Below are 26,410 nucleotides of genomic sequence, written 5' to 3'. Positions count from 1 at the left end.
GATTCTTTGAAGATAGAAGGAGAAAGCGGAAATCTAAGCAGCAAGGCTGCGTTTCGTTTTCATTTCAATACCCCGCCATGCATGCTTGATCGCCACGTGATTCATGCACTGGCCGCGCTTATCATTTCTAACAGACCAGTCACAACTGGCACCTCGTATAGCAAATAAACAACGGGTTATAGCTCAACCTTTTCAAGCAGGCTTTAACTAATAACAACACTACTTCTTAGGCCAGATCAATCCATACTACATCCTCGTTTAACATGTGGTCCTACTTTCTGAACATGGTAAATCCGAGATGAGATAATATGAGCATCAGCTCCTCTTCATAAGCACACACCTGCCACCGGAGACACAATAGAGAGATCTCTGGATTTGCACGCCAGGTATTTCTCACTGCCCGTTCGTTGGACAGATCAGGATTGTTAGCTTATTACGCTACATTGCATACATATTACGCTACGCAGGCTACGTTGTATAAGGCTGCTTTCAGGAACATATTCAAGGAGGAGTCACGTACGACGCCACCAGCACGGTTAGAGTATGTATCAGTACATTAAATATGTCGGCAAAAATACAGTGGAATTGAAAATACCATTGAGACCATCGCCATCAATAAAGTATGTTTCAGCTTTAGTACAGTTTATCAAGCCAAACAGGGAAACTGTATCGAAATTCTAGATATTCCGTCTTGAACACTCTCATCGTGACTTACTATCCCAGCCAAGAAAAATCGCTGAGCTGTATATTCCTCATTTGCCTTATATCTATACGGTATTGAACAGGAATTTTACGGACGCGCCTGGTGCGAGGTGTTGTTCAACCGTCCATGGCTCCTGTCCATAACCGCAGCAGTTAAGGCAGGCACGCGGATTGGCGCTAAAATGGGGTGGAAATCACCCAGCACGTCCAAACATACACCGACCAGAAACCTTTCTTTCTTTTGCACCGAGCAGAGAGAAACCATTCAACGACGCACAAAATTCTCTCTCAGATTGCTATCCGCGGGTAGAGAACTATCTTTTCCTACCTTCGACAATATATACACATGTCCGAATTAATATCGGGAGCGGCTGCTCTTACTGTCGGCCTATTCTCCGACTCCCACACCACGATAGGGACAACGATCACCTCAGGTACTTGGTGCCAAATTGTCTTGTTAGGCCTTTTGACATGGGTGCTATGGAGTCGGATTGTATGGCCCAATTTCTTTTCTCCCCTGCGACACCTGCCATCGCCGCATAGAGGGATCTGGGGATTGAAACAACGTCTGCGACTCTATACCGAACCCCGCGGAAAGCCCCAGTGTGACTGGTATGTGGAGTAGTCCCTGTCATCTGAATATTTCTCTCTCCCCCCCTTCCCCCCACTATTCCCGGTTGGTGCTGACAATTACTGGAGCGCACAGGGCGAATCAAATCCCAAACAATGGTTTGATACGATACCGCACTCTGTTGAACTCCGATCGGCTGCTGGTGACTTCGACCGAGGCTCTCGCAGAAGTCTTGACTACAAAATGCTACGACTTCAAGAAGCCCAAATGGCTTGCCAACGAACTGAAACAGCTACTCGGTGTGGGGGTCTTGTTGGCGGAGGGAGACGAGCATCGAGCCCAGAGGAAGATTCTTGCGCCTGCGTTCTCTTTTCGTCACATCAAAAACTTGTATGGAGTGTTCTGGGACAAATCATGCGAGGTGATCACTACCATGACCGACCGTCTGCCTTGCACGAGTAGTGAGAGCTCCATTGTGCACACTGGCGTTCTTGATATTGCAGAATGGTCCCATCGAGCAACCCTTGACATGATTGGGATCGCAGGTATGGGCCAGGACTTCGGAGCAGTTCACAATCCCAACGCGGACCTGGTTCGGGCTTATGCATCGGTCTTTAAGCCTTCTAAGCAAGATATCGTGCTGGCTGCTCTACGGCTTCTTTTACCCAATTGGTTGATAAATTGGTTACCATTGAGGCGCAACGAGGAGATCCGCTCTGCAGTCCGGAGAATCCGTGCAGTGTGCGCCGACCTGATCCGCCAGAAATCTACGCGTCAACGCAATGATCGCACCTCACAGCATCGAGATATACTCGACGTTGCACTCTCCTATGGGGGGTTCAGCGAAGCCCTTCTCATTGATCAGCTCATGACCTTCTTAGCCGCGGGTCACGAGACCACTGCGACGGCCATAACCTGGGCTGTATACTTACTTTGTATCCACCCCGAGGTGCAGACAGCCCTCCGTCGCGAGATACGCGAGAAGCTCCCTAGCCCCAATGACCCTGGGAGCAATCTTACAAGCGACAGCATCGATACAATGACCTACTTGAATGCCGTATGTGATGAGGTGCTTCGCTACGCCCCTCCGGTGCCTCTTACATTCCGCGAAGCGGCCATTGATACGAATATTCTAGGCCAGCCTGTCCCCAAAGGAACCAAGATTGTGCTGGTCCCTCGGGCTACCAATCGAGACACCCATCTCTGGGGCCCAGACGCACAGCAATTTAATCCTGACCGGTGGTTAGACGCTGGTATCAAAAGCAATTACGCTACGTTGACATTCCTCCATGGTCCCCGAAGCTGTATCGGGCGATCGTTCGCAAAGGCCGAGTTTTCTATCTTGCTGGCTGCCTTGGTGGGACGGTTTCAATTCCAATTGGAGGATGACGGGCTTCTGGACGAGAGACGCATGAAGCTCACCCGCACAGTAACTGCCAGGCCGGCCAATGGGCTCCTTGTCAAGGCTACCTCTCTGGCAGGCTGGTAGTAGCGAAATGGTGAATTGCACGATTGTGGTAAATGCATTGTCGGGGTGGGTTACGCGCTTACGCACGCACATCACCCTTCTTGGAGTGGCTACCCCTGCTTTGTCTTATACTAGTGCTTACGGAAACAGATACTATAGCCTTACACGATGACCCTTATTGGTGGGTGGCATGTTAGTTTGCGGATCAGGAAGGCTTGACACGATGCACACAGTAGTAGTACTACTCTTGGTACTAATCTCTCCTTTCTACTCCCTCCCTTGCCGTGACTCGTTTCTCCTTTGATCCGAATGGTGGCCCCACTGCTTCTGGACTGGTCTTTCCCACCAAAAAAAAAAAAAAAAGACCTACGGGACGGATGTCCCTGTTTGAGATCAGCCCGTCAAATGACCGATCACAACCGGTATCCACAGAACAGCCAGATATCCCGGTAGTTATTCCGTAGTTAGGTGACTACTAGGCGGCTTACACTCCCCACTGGCTGACTATCTACGGGACTTTATGCTTGTCATCTAGTTCTTTTAGTGCGTCTTTGCGAAGTACAACGGAACAAGCGGCGTCCGGGGCGTTGCTGCCTAGTCGCAGTCGCACTTGCTACCGCTGGTGCCCATCCCACACGCTTTGGAGGTCATGGTGACTATCTCGCATGTTGAGGCACAAGGGAGTACCACGTCTCCCACTCCAAGGCCTTATGAGTATCGAACTGCAGAAAGCCATTGCAGAGACTAGGCAAGCTCTGTGTTTTGAAGCAGAATTCTCCTTTTTCGTCCGATCCTGTTGCCTTAGTCATTGCAGAGCGCAATCGGCCTTTCGGTGTCATGGAATTCTCGCGATGTGCTGCCGACTCCTCTTTCGGACCGGTAGTCAATCGATGTCGAGATGATTTTGACTTCACGCTGAAGTTTGAACTACTGTTTTTCTCCATAATCCCTGCGTCGATTTTCATCGGTCTCTCAATCCCGCGAATTGCTTACCTGGTCCCAAAGCGTGTCCTGGTAACAGGGAACTGGTTTCTTGTCACCAAGCTGGTCAGTCTCCAATCTAACAGCTTTGACGTATCCTCTAATGTTCATGATTCATATGTGCACAGGCTGCCATCGTCTCATACGCCGCTCTCCACGTCTCCCTTCTGATTTTCAGCATCATCGAATCGGACCATTTACAGCTGTCCAGTTTCTTCATCTCGTCAGAGGCCCTCACCCTAGGTGCCACTGCCGGCATCACCACCCTCTCCCATCTCGAGCACTACCGATCGCAGCGCCCTTCCATCCTACTCAATGCGTATCTTTGCCTTTGCATGCTCCTGCACATCGCAGAATGTCGAACATTGTGGCTCGCTGCTTCATCACAACAAGATGGCATCTTCACCAAGATATTCACTGCGGCGGTCTCGGTAGAAGCTGTCATGATTATCCTAGAATCCCGTCAGAAGACCCGCTGGCTGGCAAAAGACGCCAAAGAATGCGGACCTGAGGAGACCAGTGGCCTTTACAGTCTCAGCACCTTCACGTGGCTGAACCAACTATTCTGGGCTGGCTACAAGAAAGTGCTCAGTCTTGACGATCTCTTCCCTCTAGACAAGGATATGGATGTGAGGCATCTGCAGGCACGATTTATGAAGCACGCAGGACAGATGCCCCACGGTCAAAAGCACGGCCTGGTGATCGTCTTGACAAAGACCTTGCTAGTTTCCCTCCTCCTCCCGATCGGGCCCAGACTTGCAGTGACGGGCTTTACTTTCTGTCAAGCCTTTCTTATTCAATCAGTTCTCCACTTTCTCGAGAACAAGGCAGAAGAATCGAACAATCTCGGGTATGGACTGATCGGGGCCACAATCTTGATATACTCTGGGATAGCGATAGCCACCTCTTGGTACTGGTACTGCCACGAGCGATGTCTCTACATGGCGCGCGCCTGTCTCGGTTCGGCTATCTTCCAGAAAACGACAGAATCTCGACTGGAAGTGGCTGGAAAGTCGAGTGCAATTACTCTCATGAGTACAGACATTGAACGGATTCTCAAGGGATTTTTAAACCTTCATGAGTTCTGGGCCAACCTGGTCGAGGTGGCACTCGCCAGCTGGCTGCTTGAGCGAGAGTTAGGGATTGCATTCATTGCCCCTATCTGTCTTGTCGTTGTATCGGTCATATCTATTACCATCCTTGGACGGTTCATTGGAGGTCGTCAAAAAGCCTGGATGGAGCAAATTCAAAAGCGCGTGGGGCTCACGGCCACGGTAATCGCATCTATGAAGCACCTAAAGATCGCAGGGCTCGTTGATCCTGTCGAAGCAGCGGTCCAAAAGTTGCGCCTTCACGAACTAGACGTTGGCAGGGGATTCAGGCGACTTCAAATCGGAGCGCTGTTCCTTGCCTTCTTGCCCAACCTTCTTGCTCCTCCGATAACTCTAGCTGCCACGGGGAGTACTCTAAGCACTTTGAAGATTTTCACTTCTATCGCCTATCTCACGCTCTTGACAATTCCGTTGAGTGATGTCTTCCGATCGGTGGCACCGCTCATGTCGGCACTAACCTGTCTTGGCCGTATTCAAGCCTTCCTGGAAGAAACATCACAACTCGACTATCGGATATCAACCAAGGGATCTGGGCCGGCAAAAGCTGCTATCCCACCCTCGCCGAGCGGCCCCATTCTTGAAGTTATAGATGGCGAATTCGGATGGCAGGAGGATCAGGAAAGCCTGGTGAAGAATATTAACATGAAGGTCCATCGAGCCAGCCTCACCGTGGTGGTTGGACCGGTCGCCTCTGGAAAGTCAACGCTGTGTAAAGGTCTGCTAGGAGAAACCCCTGTAGCTCGGGGTCAGGTACTGATAGACACTCTTGAGGGAGGAATCGGATACTGCGACCAGACTCCTTTCCTTTTCAACCAAACGGTCAGAGAGAATATCATCGGCTTTTCGCCATATGACGCCACACGGTATGCAGAAGTTATTGATGTCTGTCTTCTGGCTCACGATTTGTCCTTGTTGCCTAGTGGGGATGATACATTGGTGGGTAGCCAAGGCATCGGCATGAGCGGTGGGCAGAAATTACGGGTGTCTCTTGCCCGAGCTCTGTATGCGCCAAGCAGCTTATTGATACTTGACGACATCTTCAGTGGCCTCGACGCTGATACCGAAGAGCAAATCTTTCATCGAGTGTTTGGCTCTCATGGGCTGTTGAAACGCAGAGGAACAGCGGCAATCTTGTGCACTCACTCTGTTCGACCACTTCCCTCGGCGGATCAGATAATCGTTCTGGATGCAAATGGGAGACTAGTCGATGACAAGAGCTCGCAATCTCTCGATACCAACAGTTTGGACCGGATCCAAGAGCTTGTAGCGGGGGACTCCAAGATCAACTCGAAGCCGATACGTCCACCACATGCCAATACAGCAATCCCCAAGCCGCTTCAGAGTCTTCGGACCCAGGTCGCTGCTCAGAAAAGTGTTGGCGATCTGGCGCGAAAAAATGGAGATATCAAAGTGTACAGTCATTATTTCAGAAACGTTCCTGTAATCCCCTTGTTTGCCTTCCTTCTAGCTACCGTGGCATATGGGGGGTTCTACAACTTTCCCACGATCTGGCTTCAGTACTGGTCCGACGACATCGCGTTAACGCACCCCAAACATTCGAAGAGTTTCTGGGTTGGACTGTACGCCCTATTCGAAGTGTTGGCTCTGTTCGGTTCAACAACTGCCACGCTGCTGGGACTGAACTATATGGCTATCCGATCGGGAGCTGCTTTGCATCTGTCGGCGCTGCGTGTAGTGACTAGAGCACCCCTTGCGTTTTTCACGAAGACTGATCTAGGAATGATCACGAATCATTTCTCACAAGATATGACGTTGATAGATGGTGAGCTGCCAGGCTCCATTATTAATTTCTTCACCGATGTCGCCGTGGTCATCGGTATGGCATGTATCCTGGCGGCTACATCTCCATATATTATGATTTCGTACCCTTTCGCCGCCATGATACTCTATATGGTGCAGCGTTTCTACCTGAGCACCTCACGCCAAATTCGCCTACTGGACCTGGAGGCCAAGAGCCCACTCTAGTAAGTCTTTTGTCCCATCTCCTTGAAACAAGGGATACTGATCATTTGCTGCTTCTTCGCTGTCAAGTGCGCATTTCCTTGACACTGGTAGGGGCATTGCCACCATACGCGCATTTGGATGGACAGATGAGCAGATCCGGATTAATCAGGTGTTATTGAACACTTCGCAACGCCCCACGTATCTTCTTGCGATGATACAGCGCTGGTTGTTGTTTATACTGAACGTTTTTGTTCTAGTATTAGCAGTCCTTGCCGTCGCACTCTCAACCCACTTACATAAGAGCACAGGATTCACGGGCTCCGGCTTGCTCACCCTCATGCAGCTCGGGCAATTTATGACGTCGGTTGTGCAATGCTATGCAAAGTTGGAGACGTCCATGGGAGCTGTCAGTCGGCTCAAGGCATTCCGCGACAATACACCGTCCGAAACGGACACCGAGGGCATCACACCATCACCATCCTGGCCCTGTAAGGGTCGTGTTCAGATGCATGGAGTATCTGCTTCCTACCGGTAGGTCCAACGTCGACACTACTCTGGGAACAAAAGCCTTTCTGACAATGCAATAAACGCTTTTCGCAGGTCTTCCGAGAGCGTGCCGCATAACCTAGCCTTGCATGAGCTCAACCTTACTATTGAGCCCGGGGAAAAAGTGGCCATCTGTGGTCGTAGTGGAAGGTGTGCACTGAAACACATGCATTTCCGAAGATTATACGCTAACGTAGGACGATTATAGTGGCAAGTCATCTCTCCTTCTTCTTCTTCTCCGCTTGCTGGACCCAATCCCGTCTTCGGCACAGAATACCACCATCGACGACGTCCCATTACACCAGGTCAATCGCTCCATTCTCCGCCAGCGTATCATCGCCATACCTCAGGACGTGATATTCCTTCCCGACAGCACCTCTTTCAAGGAAAACCTCGATCCCTGTGGTTTGTGCTCGGAGGACGAATGCCAGTCCATCCTGCGGGACCTTGACTTGTGGTCCTTGGTCCAAAAACAGGGCGGCCTACAGACAGGATTTTCACCCGCCAATCTCAGCCAGGGTCAGAAGCAACTGCTCAGCATTGCCCGTGCGGTATTGAGGAGGCGGGCGCGCTCACGGCAGCAGGCGGAGACGGGCCTGCACACAACCGTTCGCAAAACAGGAGTCCGAGATGAGTCAGGAGGGGGGATATTGCTGCTCGATGAAGTGAGCTCTAGTGTTGATCTCCAAACCGAACGGACTCTGTGGAGAATTATCCATAGGGAATTTGCCGGATACACTATTATCATGATCTCTCATCGACTGGAGGTTGTCTTGGATTTCGACCGAGTGCTTGTGCTGGACTCGGGTCATCTAGTTGAGGATGGCAATCCGATAGAGTTGGCTCAGATGGAGAATAGCCGCTTTCGCGAGCTATTGGTGGCAGCGAGTCAGGATGGTAAATAATATATCACTGATCTGGGCCTTGTAAGCGGCTTCATTCATGTAGTAGGAGTCTTACTTAGTGGCTCCAGGCTCTATATTAGTACACTATTCCACTTTCATATTCAATTGTACACCTCCAGTAATTCCTGCGGTATTGCATGCCTACTCCAAAATTCAAGTTCGTTTAAATAGTATCCTTTCAATTTGGGTGGTGTCCGATATACTTGCCTAGGCACGGTATAGACCACAAATACTAGATAGCACCACTTCATAACTGCAATTCTAACGGGACCTTCTTTTTTAATAATCATCCCCCTCCACCCTCATAATCCTTCTGAAACGGATTTCTTCTTCAGCGCCTCAATGACCAATCTTCCTAAACTAGCAATGGACCCCGTATTCAAGATCTCGAGTGTACTAATCTCAATCCCACCGAGGTTCCTCTTCATCCAGTTCCGGATCTCAATAGTGACCAAGGAATCGACGCCCAGTGCAGCCAGCGATACGCCCCCGTCCAAATCCTCCAAGGGCGGTAGCATGAAGGTATATATCTTGGCAGCCAGTTCACGAGTGACAAATTCCAATGATGCAGGGTCATCGAGCATGGTTTTTGGATCAGCTTCTACGGACGCTAGAAATGATTTCAGCGTGTCAGTATCCCGGTTTCTACCGCTGCTGCTAGCTGATGTCTTGTGGTTTCGGTTGTGATAGACCCCCATGCGAGGGTCCTTCTTCCATATGATGCGGTTAGTAGGATCGGAGAGAGGTTTGTCGCAGTACGTAGCCCGATGGTTAGCTGTCCGTCTTCTGTTGGACTGATTGCAGATTTGACAATGGCCCAGTGAAGTGAGTCCATGAGGTTCGTCTCGCGAAGGAAGTACCAGAAGTACCCCACGTTTACACTCTGTCCGAAAATCGCCTTTACCACCTGCACTCTTCTGTTGATTCCCACACCCTCATGCTAAGATACGCTAATTTTATTTTTAGAATTGATCCGAACTGCCAAGGGTCAAGCTTCGTAATGTATTGTAAGACTCTGGATCCAGATGGGGCGACATGAGACCTTATTATATATAGTAAATTAGGAACTACTTTGAAATTAGGCTTATTTTAAAACCCTCACTTTTCTCTAGCTATAAATTAGATCTGTGTAGTTTTAAACTGAGAAAGACAGCTATGCAATAAATATAATTTAATAATAGTATAGCTATAGTAACACGTCCCCAGGAATAACAGATACATTAACAGGCCTTCATAATATTTTCTATTTATTAACAGGTAAATGGACCCCGTCAACAGTTAGCGTGAAGCTTCCCGGCCATGGTGCAACGTCAATATCTCGCCTAAGAAATGTCTCTAGCGGTGTTAGAGCGAGGCTTTCCTTGTATAGCCCGCGGTATCGGATAAGAAATGCCGCCCTACGGATAAGCTTTGGACCGAACACACTCCCCCTTACAAGATAAGGGACGTCTCATTCATTTTTAAAATGCATCCATTTCTCTTATCCTGCATCGTCCTCTATACACACAAAACGAGATCTTCCAAATCAACCACTATATTCTCATCTCCCCAAGAAGATTCAAAAAAAAATGCATGCTATTCTTCCAATTTTACTGCTCCCGGAACATGTCACGCCCACCCCGTCCAACCTTCCTCTCCTAAAAGCCATCCAGAAGGTCCTGAATGACTCGTATACTGCAACATATTGTACACATCCCGAGATCTTTGGGACCAGTCATGTTCGCATGGCAGATCCGGCACAACTAGCAGATATTATTGGCGCTGACGGCTTCACCATCGTCCTGGTCCGTGTCACATCGGATGGAGCAGGTCAACAACAGCCACAACTCTGCGAAGTGCTTGCAACGGGTAGTGTGAAAGATTTTGGTGACGGGGAGGTTGAAACATACGCGCAATGGAGCAAGAATCGGAGCGGCAGTGAATGGGAAAAATCTCAGGGGGAAAACCGAGGACGCAGTGGTGGAACGACTGAGCGGAGAGCAGAAGACGTGCAAAAGTTCGAAGTCACCGCGTTTGCTGTGTCGCCGCATTGCCAGGCTGCTGGGTTGGGCGCTCAAGTGTTGAGGGAAATCCAGTGGTTGGTGGCCAGTGATGATGATGCAAACGGTCCGAGGCTGCGAAATATCACGGCAAAGAATACAGCTCTGATCCATGGGCTAGGACTGCTGTCAGGCTCAGCGACCACCATCCCGCTTCAAGGAATTGACCTCAATCGACAGAAGGACATTATGACAGGCGTAAAGATAAGAACGCCTGAAGAAAAGATCCACAACACAGCCAAATCGAAGTTGGTATTGATGGCTATCAGGGAACTAGGCAACGAGGCATATTATCAAAGAAGAGGTTTCCGCACCGCGTGGAGTGGGACTGTCCCAGTAGGAATGTGGGATTGCAGAAAAGAATGTACTATGGTATATATGGAAATGGACGTGGACTAGACAATCTAATCCTATAATTCATTTCTAATAAATATGGTTAGCGCATCTTGGCCTTAGGGTTTGGGATTCAATAGAAGAGTATAGGTGGTAAAGGCGATTTCCGGACAGAGTGTACCTCTCGCTGCAATCCTTCGCATATGTTGCCTTTTCCTCATAAAAGTAATGAGGGATAATTGTTTGACGAATTACATCCTCCCAATCAGTCATCTTGTAGGTGGCTCGCAAAAACCAAGTCATGGAAGTACGGCCCTGTGATTAACAGGTAAACCTACGCTATCTGCACCTATTATTAGCAGCACCTTTGTGCCTCCAGGTACCCACAGGAAGCATCTTGGCCCATACTGAGGATGGGGAATGATATTTTAGAGCATCCTATAAAGCTCGACAAGGTCCTACCACTTACGTTTCATATTTCTATCTGCTTTGTGTCGACCACCAGCCTCTTTCCCCAGGGCTTATATGCCACGACATGCCTTCTCAAGCGTTTTTTGAACAGATAGAAGCCCTCCAGATTGAAATCATTACCTACGGTTCGGTTCCACTCTGATCTCGCAAGCGACGTACTTAATGATCATACCTCCGAGACGGTAAAGTCCCAGCAGGACTTTTCTTTAAAAAGATGCACGAGAAGTTTTTCAAAATCAAATTAGGTATTTAAAGTCAATAGCAATGAATCATTTCTCTGTCCATAACCACCAAACCTTTAGAGCTACTCGCCGAGAAGAATGTGGGGCGCGTCTTAGCTCTCTATTCTGTCTATTTGTGAATATGTGGGTTGGTATACATAGTATCACACTAACTCCACGGGAGCTTGATTTGCATTCACTTAATATGACTGGTAGGTTGAGGCTCATTAAGAATACTGTGTGGGGCCTGTGCTTGAATACTATCCTCCGTTTCTGATCCCAATAATTAATTGGTATTCTACTGTCAGTGCTGGCATAACCTAATATACAGGGACTGACGCATATGCCATTGAGCAATATGGCTGGGCTGACAACGCGAGGGAATACCTACATTCTCAGCGATATAACCATGTCATAGAACAGGAGAAGATGTCATTATTCAGATATACCACTATATGGTCTATATCATAATCAGTGGAAGGCGCCCACCCGATAGAGAAAGGTTAGGGCAATGAGTCAGGGCAAGGCGGGTCCATTGCGGAGTCCCCGCAAATGGATCCAAAGATGAAATGCTTCTCGGCGTCGCCATCAAATTTTTCGCACACTACCGCCATGTCGACGACCACCACGACAATTACCAGTGAGGCTACTTCACTGCGTCTCTCCGCCGAAGAAGTTCGACTCCCGGCTGCTCGCGATGATCGAAAGTCGCGCTTGCAACAAGTCGTCGTGATCACCCAGCTGTTTGCCGTCACTCTCACGGCCAGCGTCATCAATGGCTTGGTGGTAGTCGGACTCCCCACCATCACTGCAGACCTCCAGCTGCCCCCTTCGCTCTCCCTATGGCCCTCCTCGGTATGCAGTCTCGCCACGGCTTCTACCCTTCTTCTGTCCGGCTCAATTGCCGACACCATTGGGCCCCGATGGGTGGAACTAGTCGGATCGCTCGCCAGCGGCGCCTTGATGCTCGGACAGGGACTCTCACAAACCGGCATTGAGCTGGTCATCATGCGAGCCTTCCAAGGCGTGGGTCTGTCAATGCACCTCGCGTCTTCAGTGTCCATCGTCACACAGCTTCTACCCCCCGGTAAAGGCCGTAACCTGGCATTCTCCTGCATCGGTCTCAGCCAGCCATTGGGCTTCTCCCTGGGTCTCGTAGTCGGCGGCATTCTCATCGACACGATTGGCTGGCGCGCAGGCTGGTACATCGCCGCAGGGATCACTCTCTTCTTCACTGTCGTCGGACTGTGGTCGTTGCCCAAGAGCCCAATTCAGCGAGATGGACACATCCTCCGCAATGTCCGGACCAAGATCGACTGGGTGGGAGCTGGACTAGCTTCTGCCTTTATGGCATTGCTCTGCTACTTGCTTGCGTAAGAACCTCCTACCAAACCTCACACAATAACGCTCTACCCATCTGACACATACACCACGAATACAGCATCCTCAGCGCCAACCCCTCCCGCATCCGCTCCGCCGAAAGCATCATCATCCTCTGCCTCGCGGCCGTGGCCCTCCCCACCTTCATCACCTGGGTACACTTCCAAGTAAAGCGCGGCAAACCAGCCCTAATCCCGAATGCACTATGGAAGAACACCTCATTCTCCAGCATCTGCGCCACCGTGGCCCTCTCCAACGCCGTTATCAACTCCATGGAACTCTTCGCCAGTCTATTGTATGCCAAATCCCTTTCCTCCCTCTCTTCTCCTATCTCTCAACACTAACACACCACACTTGAAAAAAATATATAGCTTCCAAGAAATCCAATCCCTCAGCGCCCTCGGCGCATCCATCCGCATCCTCCCGAGCCTAATCGTCGGCGTGCTCATCAACCTGGTAATCGGGTTCTTCGTCCACCGCATCCCCGCCTACTGGATCGTAACCATCACCTCATTCTTCTGCGCCTTCTCCCCACTCCTCATGGCCGTGATCAACCCCACCTGGACATACTGGGCGAATGCCTTCGTCGCGCAGCTCCTGCAACCTATCAGCGCGGACGCGCTCTTCACGGTAGGGTTGATCGTCATTACGAACGTCTTTCCGGATGATACGCAGGCGTTGGCGGGCGCGGTGTTTAATACGTCGGCGCAGTTTGGGAGTGCATTGGGGATGGCGGTGTTGCAGGTCATTTCTACTGTGGTGAGTGAACAGAGGGAGAATGCTGGAGAAGGAGAGAAGGAGGCGTTGATGGTGGGGTATCGGGCGAGTTTTTGGACCATGTTTGGGTTGATGGTCGTTTGTACGGCGGTTGGGTTTTTGGGGTTGAGGAGGTCGGGGAGGGTGGGGTTGAAGAGGGATTAATTTTTTATCTACTTCAGTTGGTTTGTGTTTGTTGGTTGTGCTTATGGGATATTGGTTTGCTTTGTTTCTGCTGTGTGGGTGTTGGGTTGGGAAAAGTGGATTTGTTTATATTGCATTTGTGGTCAGGGCTCGGGTCATGATAGATCCTCAAAAAGCGACGTTTAGAATAACAAAATAGAATTTCTGCTACTAAGGAAGTCTAAGAGTCATGCCTCTCTTATTCATACTTCAAGCATGTCAAGTCATCAAGGAGAATAGAGCAGAGATGGATGGATAAACTTGCATTTTTTTTGTCATACTGTATACAATTGTTGCACAAACCCTCCTACCCCATTCCTACTACCTCCCACTCAGCGGACTCCCCCAAGCGACTCAACCGCCTGTCTCGTCAATCCCTCAAAGGTCATCTCCGGCCCAGTAAATGCATGGAAACTCAACGTCAGCCCAAACTCTCCAAGCAACCACTGCTGCAACTCCGACCCAATCATACTATCCAGTCCATACGAAGCGACGGTCCCTTTACTAAAGTTGATTTCGTCAGTATCGCGTCCCAGCATACTGGCGCATTTCTTCACAATCTTCTCGCCAACGCGGGCCATCAGCATCTCGTAATCAAGCTCTTGTCCATCACCGAGAAGATCGCCGTCCGGTCTAGAAGCTCTCAGCGAACCTTGCAACAGGTCCAAGTCCCGCTGCACGCCGCGCAGACGGGCGTCTCCGTGCCAGAATAGACGGTTCGTACCGGCGGAGCGATGCAGCAGGGAAGGATCGAGCCCTAGCACGAGATGACTGGGACTGTTCGGGGACATGGCGATTTCGAGGCCCTCGAGCATCTCGACCTCGTCGATTCCGTAGAAACCTAATTTTTGAAGACTGTCCTCAATATTCTGGTTCTCTGCCACTACTCCGACGTCGAGAAGCATGGGCAGCGCTATGGAGCAGGCGGGTAGACCGAGGGACTGGCGGTACACTGCGAACGCATCTAGGAAGCTGTTGCCGGCACTGTAGTTTGTCTGGCCTGGTGTGCCTATTGTGCCTGAGATCGAACTGGTCATGACGAAGAAATCTAGTGGGGCGTTGGCGAGAACGGAATGAAGAACCTGTGCTATGCGAACCTTGGGTGTGACGGCAGCTTGGTATTGTGCTGCTGTCATGCCCTGTAGCAAGCCATCCTGATAGCTCGGTCAGCTCACGTTGGTTGAGAATAGTGATAGCTAGATTGCTTACCTGCAGCACCATTGCAGCGTGCACCACACCGCGAATTGGTTTCTCCTTCATCACTCGAGCGACAATGGCTCTCATATCGGACTCATTGCCTGCATCAGCCTGAAATACCTGTACAATTGCGCCGCATGAACCTCTTCACCCGAATGCAAGGAGGCATTATACTGGTGGCTATTCGGCTGCGTGGGCAATTGATCGATGCTGTACACTGGCACATTAGATGTCCAGATGTCCCTGTTCTTCTTCAAAAGCTCCAGCCCATCCTGTAGAATTTCAGCCGTCATCTCTGGTCGGGTACCGAGGAATTGGTAATCCACCGGCAGAAAAGATGCGCCCTTGGTAAAAGGACCTGTATCCAGTGTCCCTTCTATTTCTCCATTGCATAAGACAAACCGACCTGCTGCTTGTATATGCCTCCATGCCTCTTGGCCAGCTGCTGAGAAACGATTGCATATTACCAGTGAAAAGGCTCCAGAAGTAGCTTCGAGGACCGGCGACATATGAGACGCATGTACATCCTCAACCACGACAATCGGAACGCCGGACAACGAGGCTTCATACAGTTCGTCACTCTCATCTTGCGTTGCTACAACGACAGTGATCTGGGCGTCCAATTCCCTGCTGAAATTGATAGCCAACTGCACAAACGCTTGGGGCATATGTAAAAGCAGAATATGGTCATCCTTTTGAACTCTTCCTAACCAATTCATGCAGAGAAGGAGTCTGCATATAGTTGGAAGCATAGCACAAAGAACTGCTGAGTCGAGATCCTCACATTCGAAACAGACACCTTTCTTTGTTTTGATGATGGTCTGATAGCCACTTTCCGCGACGAGTGTGACAACCTGACGATGTGTACTTTCACCTTGGTTTGGGATTGTATGGCCGACAACGATCACCGGTTGCTTGGTGCGTTGGTCACAAGCCCAGTCCTGATACTCAGTCATCACCACCCGGAGACATATTTCGTCCTCCGTGGAGTCAATGATGAAATCCTCATTGGCCCTGAAGATCAACTCGCCTTCCATGAACTCGCTTTGTAGCGGCATGTTCAGTGGCAATTTCACCGTATCACTACCTTTTGGAGATGTACCGGGCCATGCCCAGGGGACCAACCGGCTGGTATGTAGAATGCCTTCGTGAAGCCAGAACTCTGTCTCGTGGCCAGAGCTTCGAGGTGCTGCAGCTCCCAAAACTGTCACTAGAGCCTGTCCGATGCTATGGTGAGGCTCTTCCCAATCGACATCCAATGATAGAATCTTGGCCCCAGGATGCTCCGGCCTGGCACTTCGCAAGAATCCTAGACTCAACCCGCCCTCGGCAGTGTGGCCTTGGTGGACACCCCATGTGAGCCAGAGAAGCACATTCTCTTCGGAGAGGACCAGCTTCTTGAGCATATTAAAATGTGTCTCGGAGGGATGGACAGAATGCTACCGTCGACGTCAAGAATAACCGTGTTTTGGTGAAATGCATGGTTAGTCTCGTGTAGATGTACTACATCAGCGGTCAATTCCAGACCTTGTAGTGTTTCCACGATGCCCTTGATTAGAAGCTGATCTGGATTGTCTTTAACCACTAAGGTCACGGCATCAAATTTCAGTTCTCGGTCATCTCCATGTTCTAACTCCTGGGAAAGTAACAGACTAGTCTCTGAGACAGATAGCCCCAAAGCTGGTCTGGAGAGCATGGAAGGACATTCCGAACAGCTGCCATTTATTGATGTGTTTCCATCCTCCAAGACAAGCACCCTACCGGTGGGTGCCAGGATGGACTGGATTTTCTGGTTCATGTCAGTATTCAGCTGGCCCTTGAAAATGATAAGGTCTTGCGCATCCGAGCTTAAATACAACTCGGACATGTCTGAGAGCTGGATCACCGATACATTCTCCGGTAGAGTAAACTCCAGTTTTTTTCTCGCATCCTTGTCGAGCATCTCGGCAATTGTTAATTTCCCAGTAGCGGGAAACTGGCGCGCCACGACTTCGACAAGGCCATAGTCGTCTCCTGCAGCCATTAACACTCTTTGTACTGGCCGCTTGTGGTTAATCAGGCCAAATAAAACAACGACGGCCTCTTCGACCGACTTGTAAGGCGTCTTTTCCAAGGTTTCAGCTGCGTAGTCAATGTCAGGTTCCCACTGGTATTGCATGTACGTCTGGTCCGGAACCACCGCTGTCGAGCGAGCCGACCAGCTCATCTCGTGCTCTTTGAACCAAACTCCCTTGCATTCCAGCATCAGGAGCCCGTCCGAACTAACTAGCTGTATGTGTGACCGAAATAAAGGGCTCTGGCACTCATCCGTCCATGCAAATGCATTTCCTTCGGCCTCTTCGGGAGACATAATGGTCATCTCTTCGACGCGCATCGGGATTGTGCTGTACGGCATGACATTATACCGTCCCTTCTCGAACGAGACAATGGCGAGCTGAAAACAGGCATCAATAGTTCCTGGATGCAAAATATATCTCGATTCGCCATCAATCGTTCCGCTCTCTTGGTTCAATCCGATTGTACTTGCTGCTGCGTAATCTTGGCCGTTGGATTCGACCATTCCCAGGCGCTGGAACGTGCGTCCATAAAAGACCCCAACTCGATCAAATGTCTTATACCACCTGTCTGGGTGGGTACGTTGATGCAGCGTCTTCGCCATTTGTTCATGAGGCTGCCAAGGTATCTTCTGCTTTGTCTTGCGAGCCGTTATAAGGCCGCTGCAATGGGTAGTCCACTGGTTGTCCAGAAGTGATTCAACAGTGAATGTATACCAGCCGGATCCCTTATTGCTTTGGCGCGACAATTGGGTCATTATCTCAGTTCCATAGTCGGTATCTGGTATCACAAGCCCTTGTTGGAATTCAAAGTCCTTCAAGCATGCGCCATTGCTCGGACTGAACGGTGTGGCACTAATCTGCCATAAAGCTTCAATAGCTATAGCAATGTACGCTGCACCGGGCAGCAAAACCTCGCTTCCAACCTGCCATATAGTTAGATGATAATCAGGAATGTTATTCTATCACTCACTCGATGGTCCTTCAGCCACGGGACATCTCGGAGCCGTAAAATATTCTTCCAGCCATAAGTCGTGTTAGAGAGGCCCGCAACTCGTCTGCCCAAAAGGTCATGCCGAGGTTGCGACTGCTGGCGCTGCTCCTGGCTTAATCTTGTCTCGCGCCAATACTCCCTTGTATAGTTCCACTGGTAAGGTGGCAGGTCGACTAGCAGTCGTGGACCTGGCTTTTTGGACAAGTTGTGTGTCACATCCTGCAAGCGAACATTGTAACCAGAGAGGAACAGACGCCCGGCGACTCGCAGTAAATCGTTGCAAAAATCGGATCCTCTTATGATAGTCGGAATGTACTTTATTCTTCTTGTCCGGTCAATGGTCGATATTATCTGCTTCAGTGGCCCAGCGAGGACGGAAGCAGAACAGGCACGTACATTCGAACGTTGGCGTCCTCCGCAGTAGGATAGATAGCGTAGATGTCGATCCCTTAGGAATCCCGTGTTCTGAACATTGCGATGTATGCGAAAAGCACAAGGCGGCCCTTGGTTTGCCACCATAAATGCTAATGAGATGCTCCATAACCTGACTGGTAGGGATATCACCTCCTAGTACATGCTCTGAGTTTGATGTATTTCTTGATTAAGTGGCAAGGCCATCGAATAAGGTTATTGATTGAGGCTTATGCCCACTTAAAAGTTTGTGTGCATGATATTCCTTACATTCTTCATGCACATGCTTCCTTTAGACAGTGGAGATCCACATGGCAGCTGCCCTTTCGAGTTGTATTTCCACATTGAGGCTTCGAACAGACGCTTATGGATATCAATGGTCATAGAAATTTTGGACCTCACAGAAGGCCATATCGGATGCTGAGATGCTGAAACGGTGCATATACAAATTGTGGCCAGAACGTTATTGAAAAGTCAAAGTGGCTCTTAAGGGAGTGAGTGAATGGTCAGATATTGATCACTGCCGCGAAGATAGTAGAGGGGATATGCAGGAAACCCTTTTCGAACTACATACATATTTCATAGTTGAAGAATTTAGTTGGGTTGGGGCATTGTTGATGTGTCGCCTGGCCGGCGACGTTCACTGTGCCTGATAAGTCCCTGGTCGTTGGCAGTAAGAAGCCATCTTGATTGACAATATCCAATTCGCAGCAGCGAACTGAAGTAGTTTCTTCACATGACGGTCACCTGATAATTGGTCTGTTTGCCTGTTTGCCTGTCTGCCTTTCTTCGTCGCCACTCATTCCATCATTTCTGCACCCCTTCCGGTTGAACCTCCGACCCCTTGTTTCCTTCAGTAGCTACCTACATAAGCAGAGATCAATGGACCACCATTATGTCGACTCGCATGAACACTCAGAGAAGAAACAGGAACCGGTAAACTTTGGCGGCCGATACTTTCACAGTCTTCAGTCCACTACCGTTGACTGACTACACTTACGCCTATCACCTTCTCTATCCGTGTGCTCGGTATATCTGCGTGACACCAAAGACGGCTCACCTGCAAGATGCACGATACACTCTAGGAACGCTGGTATTCCGGTTAGTCCTAGAGCCTCGCCAGGGATATACCAGAACGGTGACTACATTCTGCATCTTGAACCTGCTTTGTATCTGATATTGTTGCACAGAGAACAACAAACATGGATTCGCATCTCGCTTAGCAGTTGCAGAAGCTTAAACCGATCTCCACAAGTGCTCCCACGTGGGAGGATAATCCCTACTACAGGCGTGCTGGTTCCATGATGATTAATGTGACATCATATAGAGACCAGTCGATTGGAGAACCATAGAAGAATAGATGGTGACGGGCAAATATGGCAGGTTGTGCTTATGCTCTTGTTGCGATTCAAACCGGACACTAACTGACCTGCTATTTATAAGAACCTGAATGACACTCGATCAGACGGGTCAGTCCTTCCATCAAAAGTACAAGAAGCGACATACATGCAATACTTGCATATCTGAATCCCAATTCACCTCATAGCCAAAGCACTGTAGGATCCGTGGGTAGATATCAATCTACACCCGCTGTCATTAGTATACACATTGGTATTCATGGGCTACTCATGTCAACAGCCCCTGCCTATTGAGATAATCAATTCCCTTGCGACTATTGTTCGTCATGAGTCAGGAAGGGGTAGCATCATATCTAGTGCACATACTCAGGACTCTATTTCCACAATATTGCAGCCTCCAATGCAGTTAATATAACATACAAGGAATAACAGTAGAGTCTAGTCTTTATATGTGTAGACAGCTTCCCTATCTACATCTAACCCCTAGCACCTACAGCGTTTCAAATATATTGTTTCCCACAAGAATATAACAACATCCTTCCTTCAACATTCCCATGATAAAACCACCAACCATATATGTAGTAAACCAGTTTCCCCTCCCCCACAAACGTGACCCCTTAAATGAAAGGAGACAATAACCTACCCACATACATACACGCCATTATGACATTCAACCATTCGAATAAAAACCACATCTATTCAGATACAATCATCACTAACCAGTAACCACAGACATCCCAACCTACCACAACAACAACCCAATAAACAGACACCACTAACCCCACCACACCCCTCCATACGAGTCTCCATAAATGTCCTAATGTCTCCAATCTCCATAAGAGTCAAGATCCATCCACCTGCACAACATTTTCCCGAATTCGGTAGATAGCACGCACCTCCAGCCCGAGCGGGCCAGCGAGCGAGCCATCCTGTGCCCGAACCGAGGTGCATCATATCATATACGGCATTGCATGACATGATATGACATCCACTAAATTAGTACATGCAGCATAAATTGGAGTTACCAGTTAACACACAAAAATCGTATAACAAACCAAATCGAGAAGCCCCCAACACCCCAAACCCATCCGAAACTAATAACTAATTTCGATACGACCTAGTCTAATGTGAAGTTTGACACCCGGGATGTTCCGAGAATAACCCCCCCCCAGAGCCAAGCATCGGGACGGGAACCGGAAATGTATCTATCGCTCGGCTCGAAGCGGCCAACCCCCTTCTAACTTCTAAGATGCAACGCTCGGTGTAGTACTTTCTCGTATAACGGGATGGATAGATGGATCGGAAGGTTCCGCTGAGATTCTAGTGTGATTTAATTGGTCGAAGGACCGAGATTACTTAACTCATTCATTTACTGCTCACTGCTCACTGCTCATTTGAGGATTCGACATTCGGATGGGGAACGGCATGAAATGACAGCAGGAAAATTTAAGTTTTGAATGTCCGACCGCACGCGGCGACAATGTCGTCACGACTCGCTATCCAAGGTTTTTCTCGAATTGGGAAGAAACTTCAACGGTTAAGTTTTTATTTCGTGACGAAGTTTATTACAATTGAGTTTACTTTTACTGAGAACGGGTAATGATCGGGTGGGAAAGAAACCGGCTGCAACATTGCAGGGTCGTAGTAGATTTCATGTAACCAAAATCTCAACAAAAATTCAAGCAAAGTCTAATAGTAGAACCCGAACCTATCCAATCCATCTAACCAACCCAGTGGAAGAGACATCATTGGTATGTGAAAATGTATGTGAACATCAGAGAAAAGAGAAACAGGATCGGTTGCAGTGACGCTGCATTGCCTTGCATTGCCTAGCATGCATGTGCACATTCGTCCCAAAGGGGGAAAAGAGAAAACCCAGTCTAAAAGAGTCCAAAGGAAAAAAGTCCAAAACAAAATCAGTCGACTCGCTGATGGCGATTTTTTGTGGCCCAGGAGCGACGATGGATATCAGTAGTCCAAATCCGTAAGCCGTAACATGCAAAAGAAATGTCTAACATCGATCAAGATGTGAACAAAATGGATGAAAAAAGAGGTGTGGAGAGAAAGGAATAAGTAACCGCCGATGTGAATGCGTTTACTCGACAGCAGAGGCACCGTCGCCGTGGAGGACGGGGTTGACCTTGGGGTTCCACTTGAACTTGAAGTCCTGGCCGAGCTCCTTGCGGACGGCAGCCTTGACAGCCTCCAGGACGTTGGGGAAGACACCGAAGTTGGCCGGGTTGTTCTCGTCGTTGTCCTTGCCCTGGAAGACACCGGTGCGCACCAGACAGGTGTTCCAGCCGTGCATGTTACCACCGCAGATGTCGGAGGCCGGGTTGTCACCAACCATGTAGATGTTCTGGGGCAGGCGGTTCTCGTTGTGAATCTGCTCCATCCAAGCCTTCATGACCTCATCGGCGTAGGTGTAGGTGGCGCGCTCGGGCTTGCCGTAGACGACACGCTCCAGGTCGACACCAGTGAGGGCCTTGTACTGAGCCTCAATGGAGATACGGAAGAGACCCTGGGTCAGACGGGGGGGACCCTTGTGGTCGGTAGGGAAGACCAGGTCACCCTGGGAGAAGTAGATCGGGATGCGGGAGGCAACGGGGTCCTTGGCGCGGGTCAGCAGCTTTCCGTCCTCAGCCAGGAGGAGGTCCATGATGAGCTGCATGTCCGTGGCGTAGTCGCGGGAGTCAGCGAACACCAGGATGGCGTCGAACTTGATCTTGGAGAAGTCGCGGGGCTTGGCCTCGGCACGGTCCTCCTCGGAGAAGCAGCCCCAGGGGGAGATGGTGGGGTCCCAGGCGAGGATGTCCTTGGGGTGGATGACGTTCTTGAAGCCGTAGTTCTCAGCGACCTTGCGGATCTTCTGTCCCTCACCACCGCAGACCAGGACGGTCTCGTAGTACTCGGCCAACGCCTGCATTGGGGTGTGAGACTGGATGAACTGGTCGGTGGAGATGGGGCAGCCCAGGACCTCGGTGAGCTGGGCGCAGCGGTCGTCCTCGGGCTTACCACCACCGTTGGTCAGGAGGATGTAAGGGATCTTGATGCCCAGCTCGTTGTCACCGTTGAGCATCTGGAGAGCCTCCTTGGCCTCGGGGATGGCCTCGTTACCGTGGGCCAAGACACCATCGATATCGAAAGCGAAGGCCATGTTCTTGGCGGCAGCGACCTTCTCCTTGGACATGTCCTGGACCTGGGAGGCCAGGATGTCGCGGGACACATCGGCAGTGACCACCGAAGACAGGCGAGAGACACGGGGAGATCTGGGGATGGGCAGAGAGGTGCCGAAGGAGTTGCGGGAACCCCGACGGTCCCGGGAGGAGGGAGCAAAGCTCAGGTTGTGCATGTACTGAGCAGCATCGCTGATAGAGCTGCGGGTGGCCGGGATCTCAACCGTGTTGCCAGCATCGTTGGGGATGGGCAGAGAGCCAGCAGCGCTACCACGGTGATCCCGGGGGGAGCGGGCACCCGGGGCAGGGGCAGCGTCCACGGCAAAGTCAGCGTCGTCGAAGCGAGGCATGATGAATTACTGAAAGAATTGAGGTGGTGGAGGGTTCAATTGATGAAGATTTGAGAGAATATAAAGGAGGGGGGGGGAGACGATGATAAGATAGGATGGATAAGAGATGATATCACTCGGAGACGAAAACAGGAAGACAACCAACGGGCGTCACCTGCAAGGAATTGTCACCGGAGGAAGATGGAGGAGGATGATGTGAAAGAGAAAGGATGAAGATGAAAAACGGCGAGAAGAAGGGAGGCGAAGAGGACATATATAACAAGCTTTCTTCAGCAAACACAGTGGCGGTAAGGTCCAGCGGACGGAGGGGAGAAGGCGTACCACCGGCGAGGTGAGTGTTTATCCTGGGTGCAGCCATACGGAGACAGCGCTGCGGCCAAATCAGCCATCTGGATCCACCGACTGGGTTGGGAGGGGCGTATCATCATCCCTAGGAATTCTCGTCGTCATTATTTACGGGGAGGTGATTAGCTGATGCTGATTAGCTGCGACATTGCGCAGTTTGCTGGGAGGGAGCGGAGCCAACAATGGCAGCTCGATGGATGTAGTTTAGTTTCCCGAAGAAGACTTACAAAGTTACAAAAACGAAGTCACTACTTTTCTGGGCAGGCTGTGGGTGGAGCCGGGTGGTAATCTTTCAGGACGGTGACCGCTGGACCCTGGCTGGTGGTAATTTATGACATGTGCAATACTGCTACTTACCACATACAACAAGAGAGAGAGACACACACACACACACAAATGCCATTATTGTGCAGGTATTTCAGTCAAGTATGCATGCGACGTACTTGCTACTTTGCTACTTTCGGGACAGATTCGGGGTTTCTGAGGCATTAAACAGACAAACCCAAAGGAGATCCACTCTTCACACCACTTTCACTGCCGGCGCAGCATCGTGGCTGCAGATGGCAGCCTGAACTTGCCCACCGCGGCGGGGCGGGAGGGCTACTGGGGAGTGGCATCACCGGATTCTGGACGCCGTGATTGGTCAGGCTGGAAATTTGTTCGCAGGACGAACCACCCAAGCAGGAAGACACTGCTGCAAGTTGAGTGGACAGGAGGGGGTGCCAGCGGGACTGTGGTGGGAAAGTGATTCGTCGCTACGGGCATTCCACTCATGAACGAGCCACAGATCGCTGGAGCCGATGACGATCGAGCGGGCGGCGGCGGGTCAAACGCTCGCGCCGTTTCGAAACCAATACACCCGGTGATGTCATGGGCTCCATGGCTCGCGTTTTTTTGGTAATTGCAATTTGCTCGTCTGGTTTGGGAAATTGGGAATTCAAAATGGATCCAGAAAAAAGTGGGTTTTCTGTCTTCAGACCAAACCAAAACGTGTCCATGCCGTCATGGAAGCTTCACTGGGAAATTTGACCAGGAGCTCCCCCGAGCTGGAGCTTGGAAGGAAAAGAACCGAACACCAAGAAGAAGCGTGGGATGGTTTTGACCAAGATGGCTGGTTAGAAAGAGTCCAGTGTACAGTAAATCGAAAGTCAAAGAAATGACCCTGCATAATATAATTAGAAGTAGTAGCAGTAGCAGCAGCAGCAGCAGCAACAATAGCATCATACCCCTCACCACCCCACTTGCTGTTCTTGCGTGGAAAGTTACCTCTGCCAGAGCCCCTCCTCGCCAACGACACCGAAAGACGTCCCCTCCCACCCGCTATTTGTACTCATCGATCGGCTTCTCTAGCTCTTCCTCCTCTTCAATTATACCTTCAATTATACCCAATTCCCTTCTTTCTCCATCACATCGATACCCCTACACAACCATGTCTTCCGGTCAGACCTTCACTCTCAGCAACGGCGTCAAGATCCCCGGCGTCGGTTTCGGTACCTTCGCCAACGAGGGTGCCAAGGGTGAGACCTACAAGGCCGTCACCTGCGCGCTCAACACGGGATACCGTCACCTCGACTGTGCCTGGTACTACCTGAACGAGGGCGAGGTTGGTGACGCCCTCAAGGACTTCCTGGCCGCCAACCCCTCCGTCAAGCGCGAGGACATCTTCATCTGCACCAAGGTCTGGAACCACCTCCACCGTCCCGAGGATGTGCAGTGGTCCGTCGAGAGCTCCCTCAAGAAGCTCCAGGTCGACTACATTGACCTGTTCCTGGTCCACTGGCCCATTGCTGCCGAGAAGGAGACTCAGGAGAAGCCCAAGATCGGCCCTGATGGAAAGGTAAGCTTATCTTCTCCTCCCATACTACTACGATCGCATCGAGCTGACTTGATACTTGGATAGTACGTGATCCTCAAGGATCTCACTGAGAACCCGGAGCCCACCTGGAGGGCCATGGAGAAGATCTACAAGGATGGAAAGGCCAAGGCCATCGGTGTTTCCAACTGGACCATCGAGGGTCTGGAGAAGCTCCTCAAGTACGCTGAGATCAAGCCTCACGTCAACCAGATCGAGATCCACCCCTTCCTGCCCAACCAGGAGCTGGTCGACTACTGCTTCAAGCACGACATCTTGCCCGAGGCCTACTCTCCCCTGGGCTCCCAGAACCAGGTGCCCACGACGGGTGAGCGGGTCAGCGAGAACAAGACCCTGAACGACATTGCCCAGAAGGGCGGCAACACCCTGGCGCAGGTGCTCATCGCCTGGGGTCTGCGTCGTGGCTACGTGGTGCTCCCCAAGAGCTCCAACCCGGCCCGCATCGAGTCCAACTTCAAGAGCATCCAGCTGTCGGATGAGGACTTTGAGGCCGTCAACAAGGTGGCCGAGGGCCGTCACTTCCGCTTCGTCAACATGAAGGACACCTTTGGCTACGACGTGTGGCCCGAGGAGACCGCCAAGAACCTGTCCGCTTAGAGAACTATAGAGTGATTTTTGATTTATGCAGGCCATAAACCAGTTAAAAAATGAGCTTATGAGTGGATGGACTGAGACGAAATGTGTACCTAGCTAGCAAATGAAGCAAAGCAAATTACACCACAATACAATACGTATAGAAAGGAAGCATGTATTTCACACCCCTATAATAAACGAAACAAGAAGACTATCATTTGAAAATTCATATTCAGAAAAAGAAAATAATTGATAATATTTCATAATAGGACTATCCGCCAATCCCATCCATCCAGCGTAGCTCCCACCAACAGTTCGCAAAATGAAACCTCAACCCATTCATGCATGCATGCATGGTTGCTTGCGAGCCGAATCACAGCCTGTATCCAGTGGCTTAATGGAGACGGGACGGGACTAATCCCAGTAGGTTAGTTAGTTAGTTAGTA

General features: G+C 50.3%; 9 protein-coding genes across 9 annotated transcripts; 5 read left to right on the top strand and 4 right to left on the bottom strand.

Annotated features, from left to right (window-relative positions):
* Positions 1 to 1,048: 1,048 nt before the first annotated feature.
* ASPBRDRAFT_118487 (cytochrome P450) lies at positions 1,049 to 2,762 on the top strand (the record flags this gene model as incomplete). Its single annotated transcript, XM_067617178.1, has 2 exons — positions 1,049 to 1,314; positions 1,409 to 2,762. The coding sequence occupies 2 exons, from the start codon at positions 1,049 to 1,051 to the stop codon at positions 2,760 to 2,762; spliced, it is 1,620 nt and encodes a 539-aa protein (XP_067482064.1).
* An 816-nt stretch (positions 2,763 to 3,578) lies between these two features.
* On the top strand, positions 3,579 to 8,250 carry ASPBRDRAFT_118368 (uncharacterized protein; the record flags this gene model as incomplete). Its single annotated transcript, XM_067617165.1, has 5 exons — positions 3,579 to 3,788; positions 3,851 to 6,819; positions 6,887 to 7,330; positions 7,400 to 7,495; positions 7,554 to 8,250. The coding sequence occupies 5 exons, from the start codon at positions 3,579 to 3,581 to the stop codon at positions 8,248 to 8,250; spliced, it is 4,416 nt and encodes a 1,471-aa protein (XP_067482063.1).
* A 302-nt stretch (positions 8,251 to 8,552) lies between these two features.
* ASPBRDRAFT_27810 (acyl carrier protein) lies at positions 8,553 to 8,948 on the bottom strand (the record flags this gene model as incomplete). The annotated part of the gene is made up of 1 exon (XM_067622436.1): positions 8,553 to 8,948. The coding sequence occupies one exon, from the start codon at positions 8,946 to 8,948 to the stop codon at positions 8,553 to 8,555; it is 396 nt and encodes a 131-aa protein (XP_067482062.1).
* Positions 8,949 to 9,727: 779 nt separating this feature from the next.
* On the top strand, positions 9,728 to 10,832 carry ASPBRDRAFT_40033 (uncharacterized protein). The gene has a single exon (XM_067624263.1). It carries the CDS (start codon positions 9,819 to 9,821, stop codon positions 10,686 to 10,688), a length of 870 nt encoding a protein of 289 aa, XP_067482061.1. The 5' UTR covers positions 9,728 to 9,818; the 3' UTR covers positions 10,689 to 10,832.
* A 1,072-nt stretch (positions 10,833 to 11,904) lies between these two features.
* On the top strand, positions 11,905 to 13,803 carry ASPBRDRAFT_147078 (uncharacterized protein). The gene is made up of 3 exons (XM_067619266.1): positions 11,905 to 12,687; positions 12,756 to 12,989; positions 13,066 to 13,803. The coding sequence occupies exons 1-3, from the start codon at positions 11,927 to 11,929 to the stop codon at positions 13,613 to 13,615; spliced, it is 1,545 nt and encodes a 514-aa protein (XP_067482060.1). The 5' UTR covers positions 11,905 to 11,926; the 3' UTR covers positions 13,616 to 13,803.
* A 162-nt stretch (positions 13,804 to 13,965) lies between these two features.
* ASPBRDRAFT_193503 (uncharacterized protein) lies at positions 13,966 to 18,397 on the bottom strand (the record flags this gene model as incomplete). The annotated part of the gene is made up of 5 exons (XM_067620629.1): positions 13,966 to 14,787; positions 14,843 to 14,923; positions 14,974 to 16,269; positions 16,335 to 17,810; positions 17,858 to 18,397. 5 exons carry the CDS (start codon positions 18,395 to 18,397, stop codon positions 13,966 to 13,968), a joined length of 4,215 nt encoding a protein of 1,404 aa, XP_067482059.1.
* Positions 18,398 to 20,158: 1,761 nt separating this feature from the next.
* On the bottom strand, positions 20,159 to 20,719 carry ASPBRDRAFT_40030 (uncharacterized protein). Its single transcript, XM_067624262.1, has one exon. It carries the CDS (start codon positions 20,623 to 20,625, stop codon positions 20,347 to 20,349), a length of 279 nt encoding a protein of 92 aa, XP_067482058.1. The 5' UTR covers positions 20,626 to 20,719; the 3' UTR covers positions 20,159 to 20,346.
* Positions 20,720 to 21,742: 1,023 nt separating this feature from the next.
* ASPBRDRAFT_52813 (phosphatidyl synthase) lies at positions 21,743 to 23,173 on the bottom strand (the record flags this gene model as incomplete). The annotated part of the gene is made up of 1 exon (XM_067626951.1): positions 21,743 to 23,173. The coding sequence occupies one exon, from the start codon at positions 23,171 to 23,173 to the stop codon at positions 21,743 to 21,745; it is 1,431 nt and encodes a 476-aa protein (XP_067482057.1).
* Positions 23,174 to 24,449: 1,276 nt separating this feature from the next.
* gldB (putative glycerol dehydrogenase (GldB)) lies at positions 24,450 to 26,069 on the top strand. The gene is made up of 2 exons (XM_067624261.1): positions 24,450 to 25,355; positions 25,419 to 26,069. The coding sequence occupies exons 1-2, from the start codon at positions 24,948 to 24,950 to the stop codon at positions 25,986 to 25,988; spliced, it is 978 nt and encodes a 325-aa protein (XP_067482056.1). The 5' UTR covers positions 24,450 to 24,947; the 3' UTR covers positions 25,989 to 26,069.
* The last annotated feature ends 341 nt before the right edge of the window (positions 26,070 to 26,410 follow it).

Source organism: Aspergillus brasiliensis (genome assembly GCF_001889945.1).
Source record: "Aspergillus brasiliensis CBS 101740 unplaced genomic scaffold ASPBRscaffold_3, whole genome shotgun sequence".
NCBI classification, from domain to species: Eukaryota; Fungi; Ascomycota; class Eurotiomycetes; order Eurotiales; family Aspergillaceae; genus Aspergillus; species Aspergillus brasiliensis.
The sequence above is the reverse complement of the archived record's forward strand: the minus strand, read 5'-3'. Positions and strand labels throughout refer to the sequence as shown.

What these genes read in the sequence shown, in the direction of transcription:
- ASPBRDRAFT_40033 (XM_067624263.1), top strand. Translation starts at nt 9,819, where the DNA reads ATGCATGCTATTCTTCCAATTTTACTGCTCCCGGAACATGTCACGCCC.
- ASPBRDRAFT_147078 (XM_067619266.1), top strand. Translation starts at nt 11,927, where the DNA reads ATGTCGACGACCACCACGACAATTACCAGTGAGGCTACTTCACTGCGT. An exon ending in TTGCTCTGCTACTTGCTTGC is followed by an intron (nt 12,688 to 12,755) that starts GTAAGAACCTCC and finishes CCACGAATACAG; the next exon opens with CATCCTCAGCGCCAACCCCT. An exon ending in GAACTCTTCGCCAGTCTATT is followed by an intron (nt 12,990 to 13,065) that starts GTATGCCAAATC and finishes AAAAATATATAG; the next exon opens with CTTCCAAGAAATCCAATCCC.
- ASPBRDRAFT_40030 (XM_067624262.1), bottom strand. Translation starts at nt 20,625, where the DNA reads ATGTCATGCAATGCCGTATATGATATGATGCACCTCGGTTCGGGCACA.
- gldB (XM_067624261.1), top strand. Translation starts at nt 24,948, where the DNA reads ATGTCTTCCGGTCAGACCTTCACTCTCAGCAACGGCGTCAAGATCCCC. An exon ending in AGATCGGCCCTGATGGAAAG is followed by an intron (nt 25,356 to 25,418) that starts GTAAGCTTATCT and finishes ATACTTGGATAG; the next exon opens with TACGTGATCCTCAAGGATCT.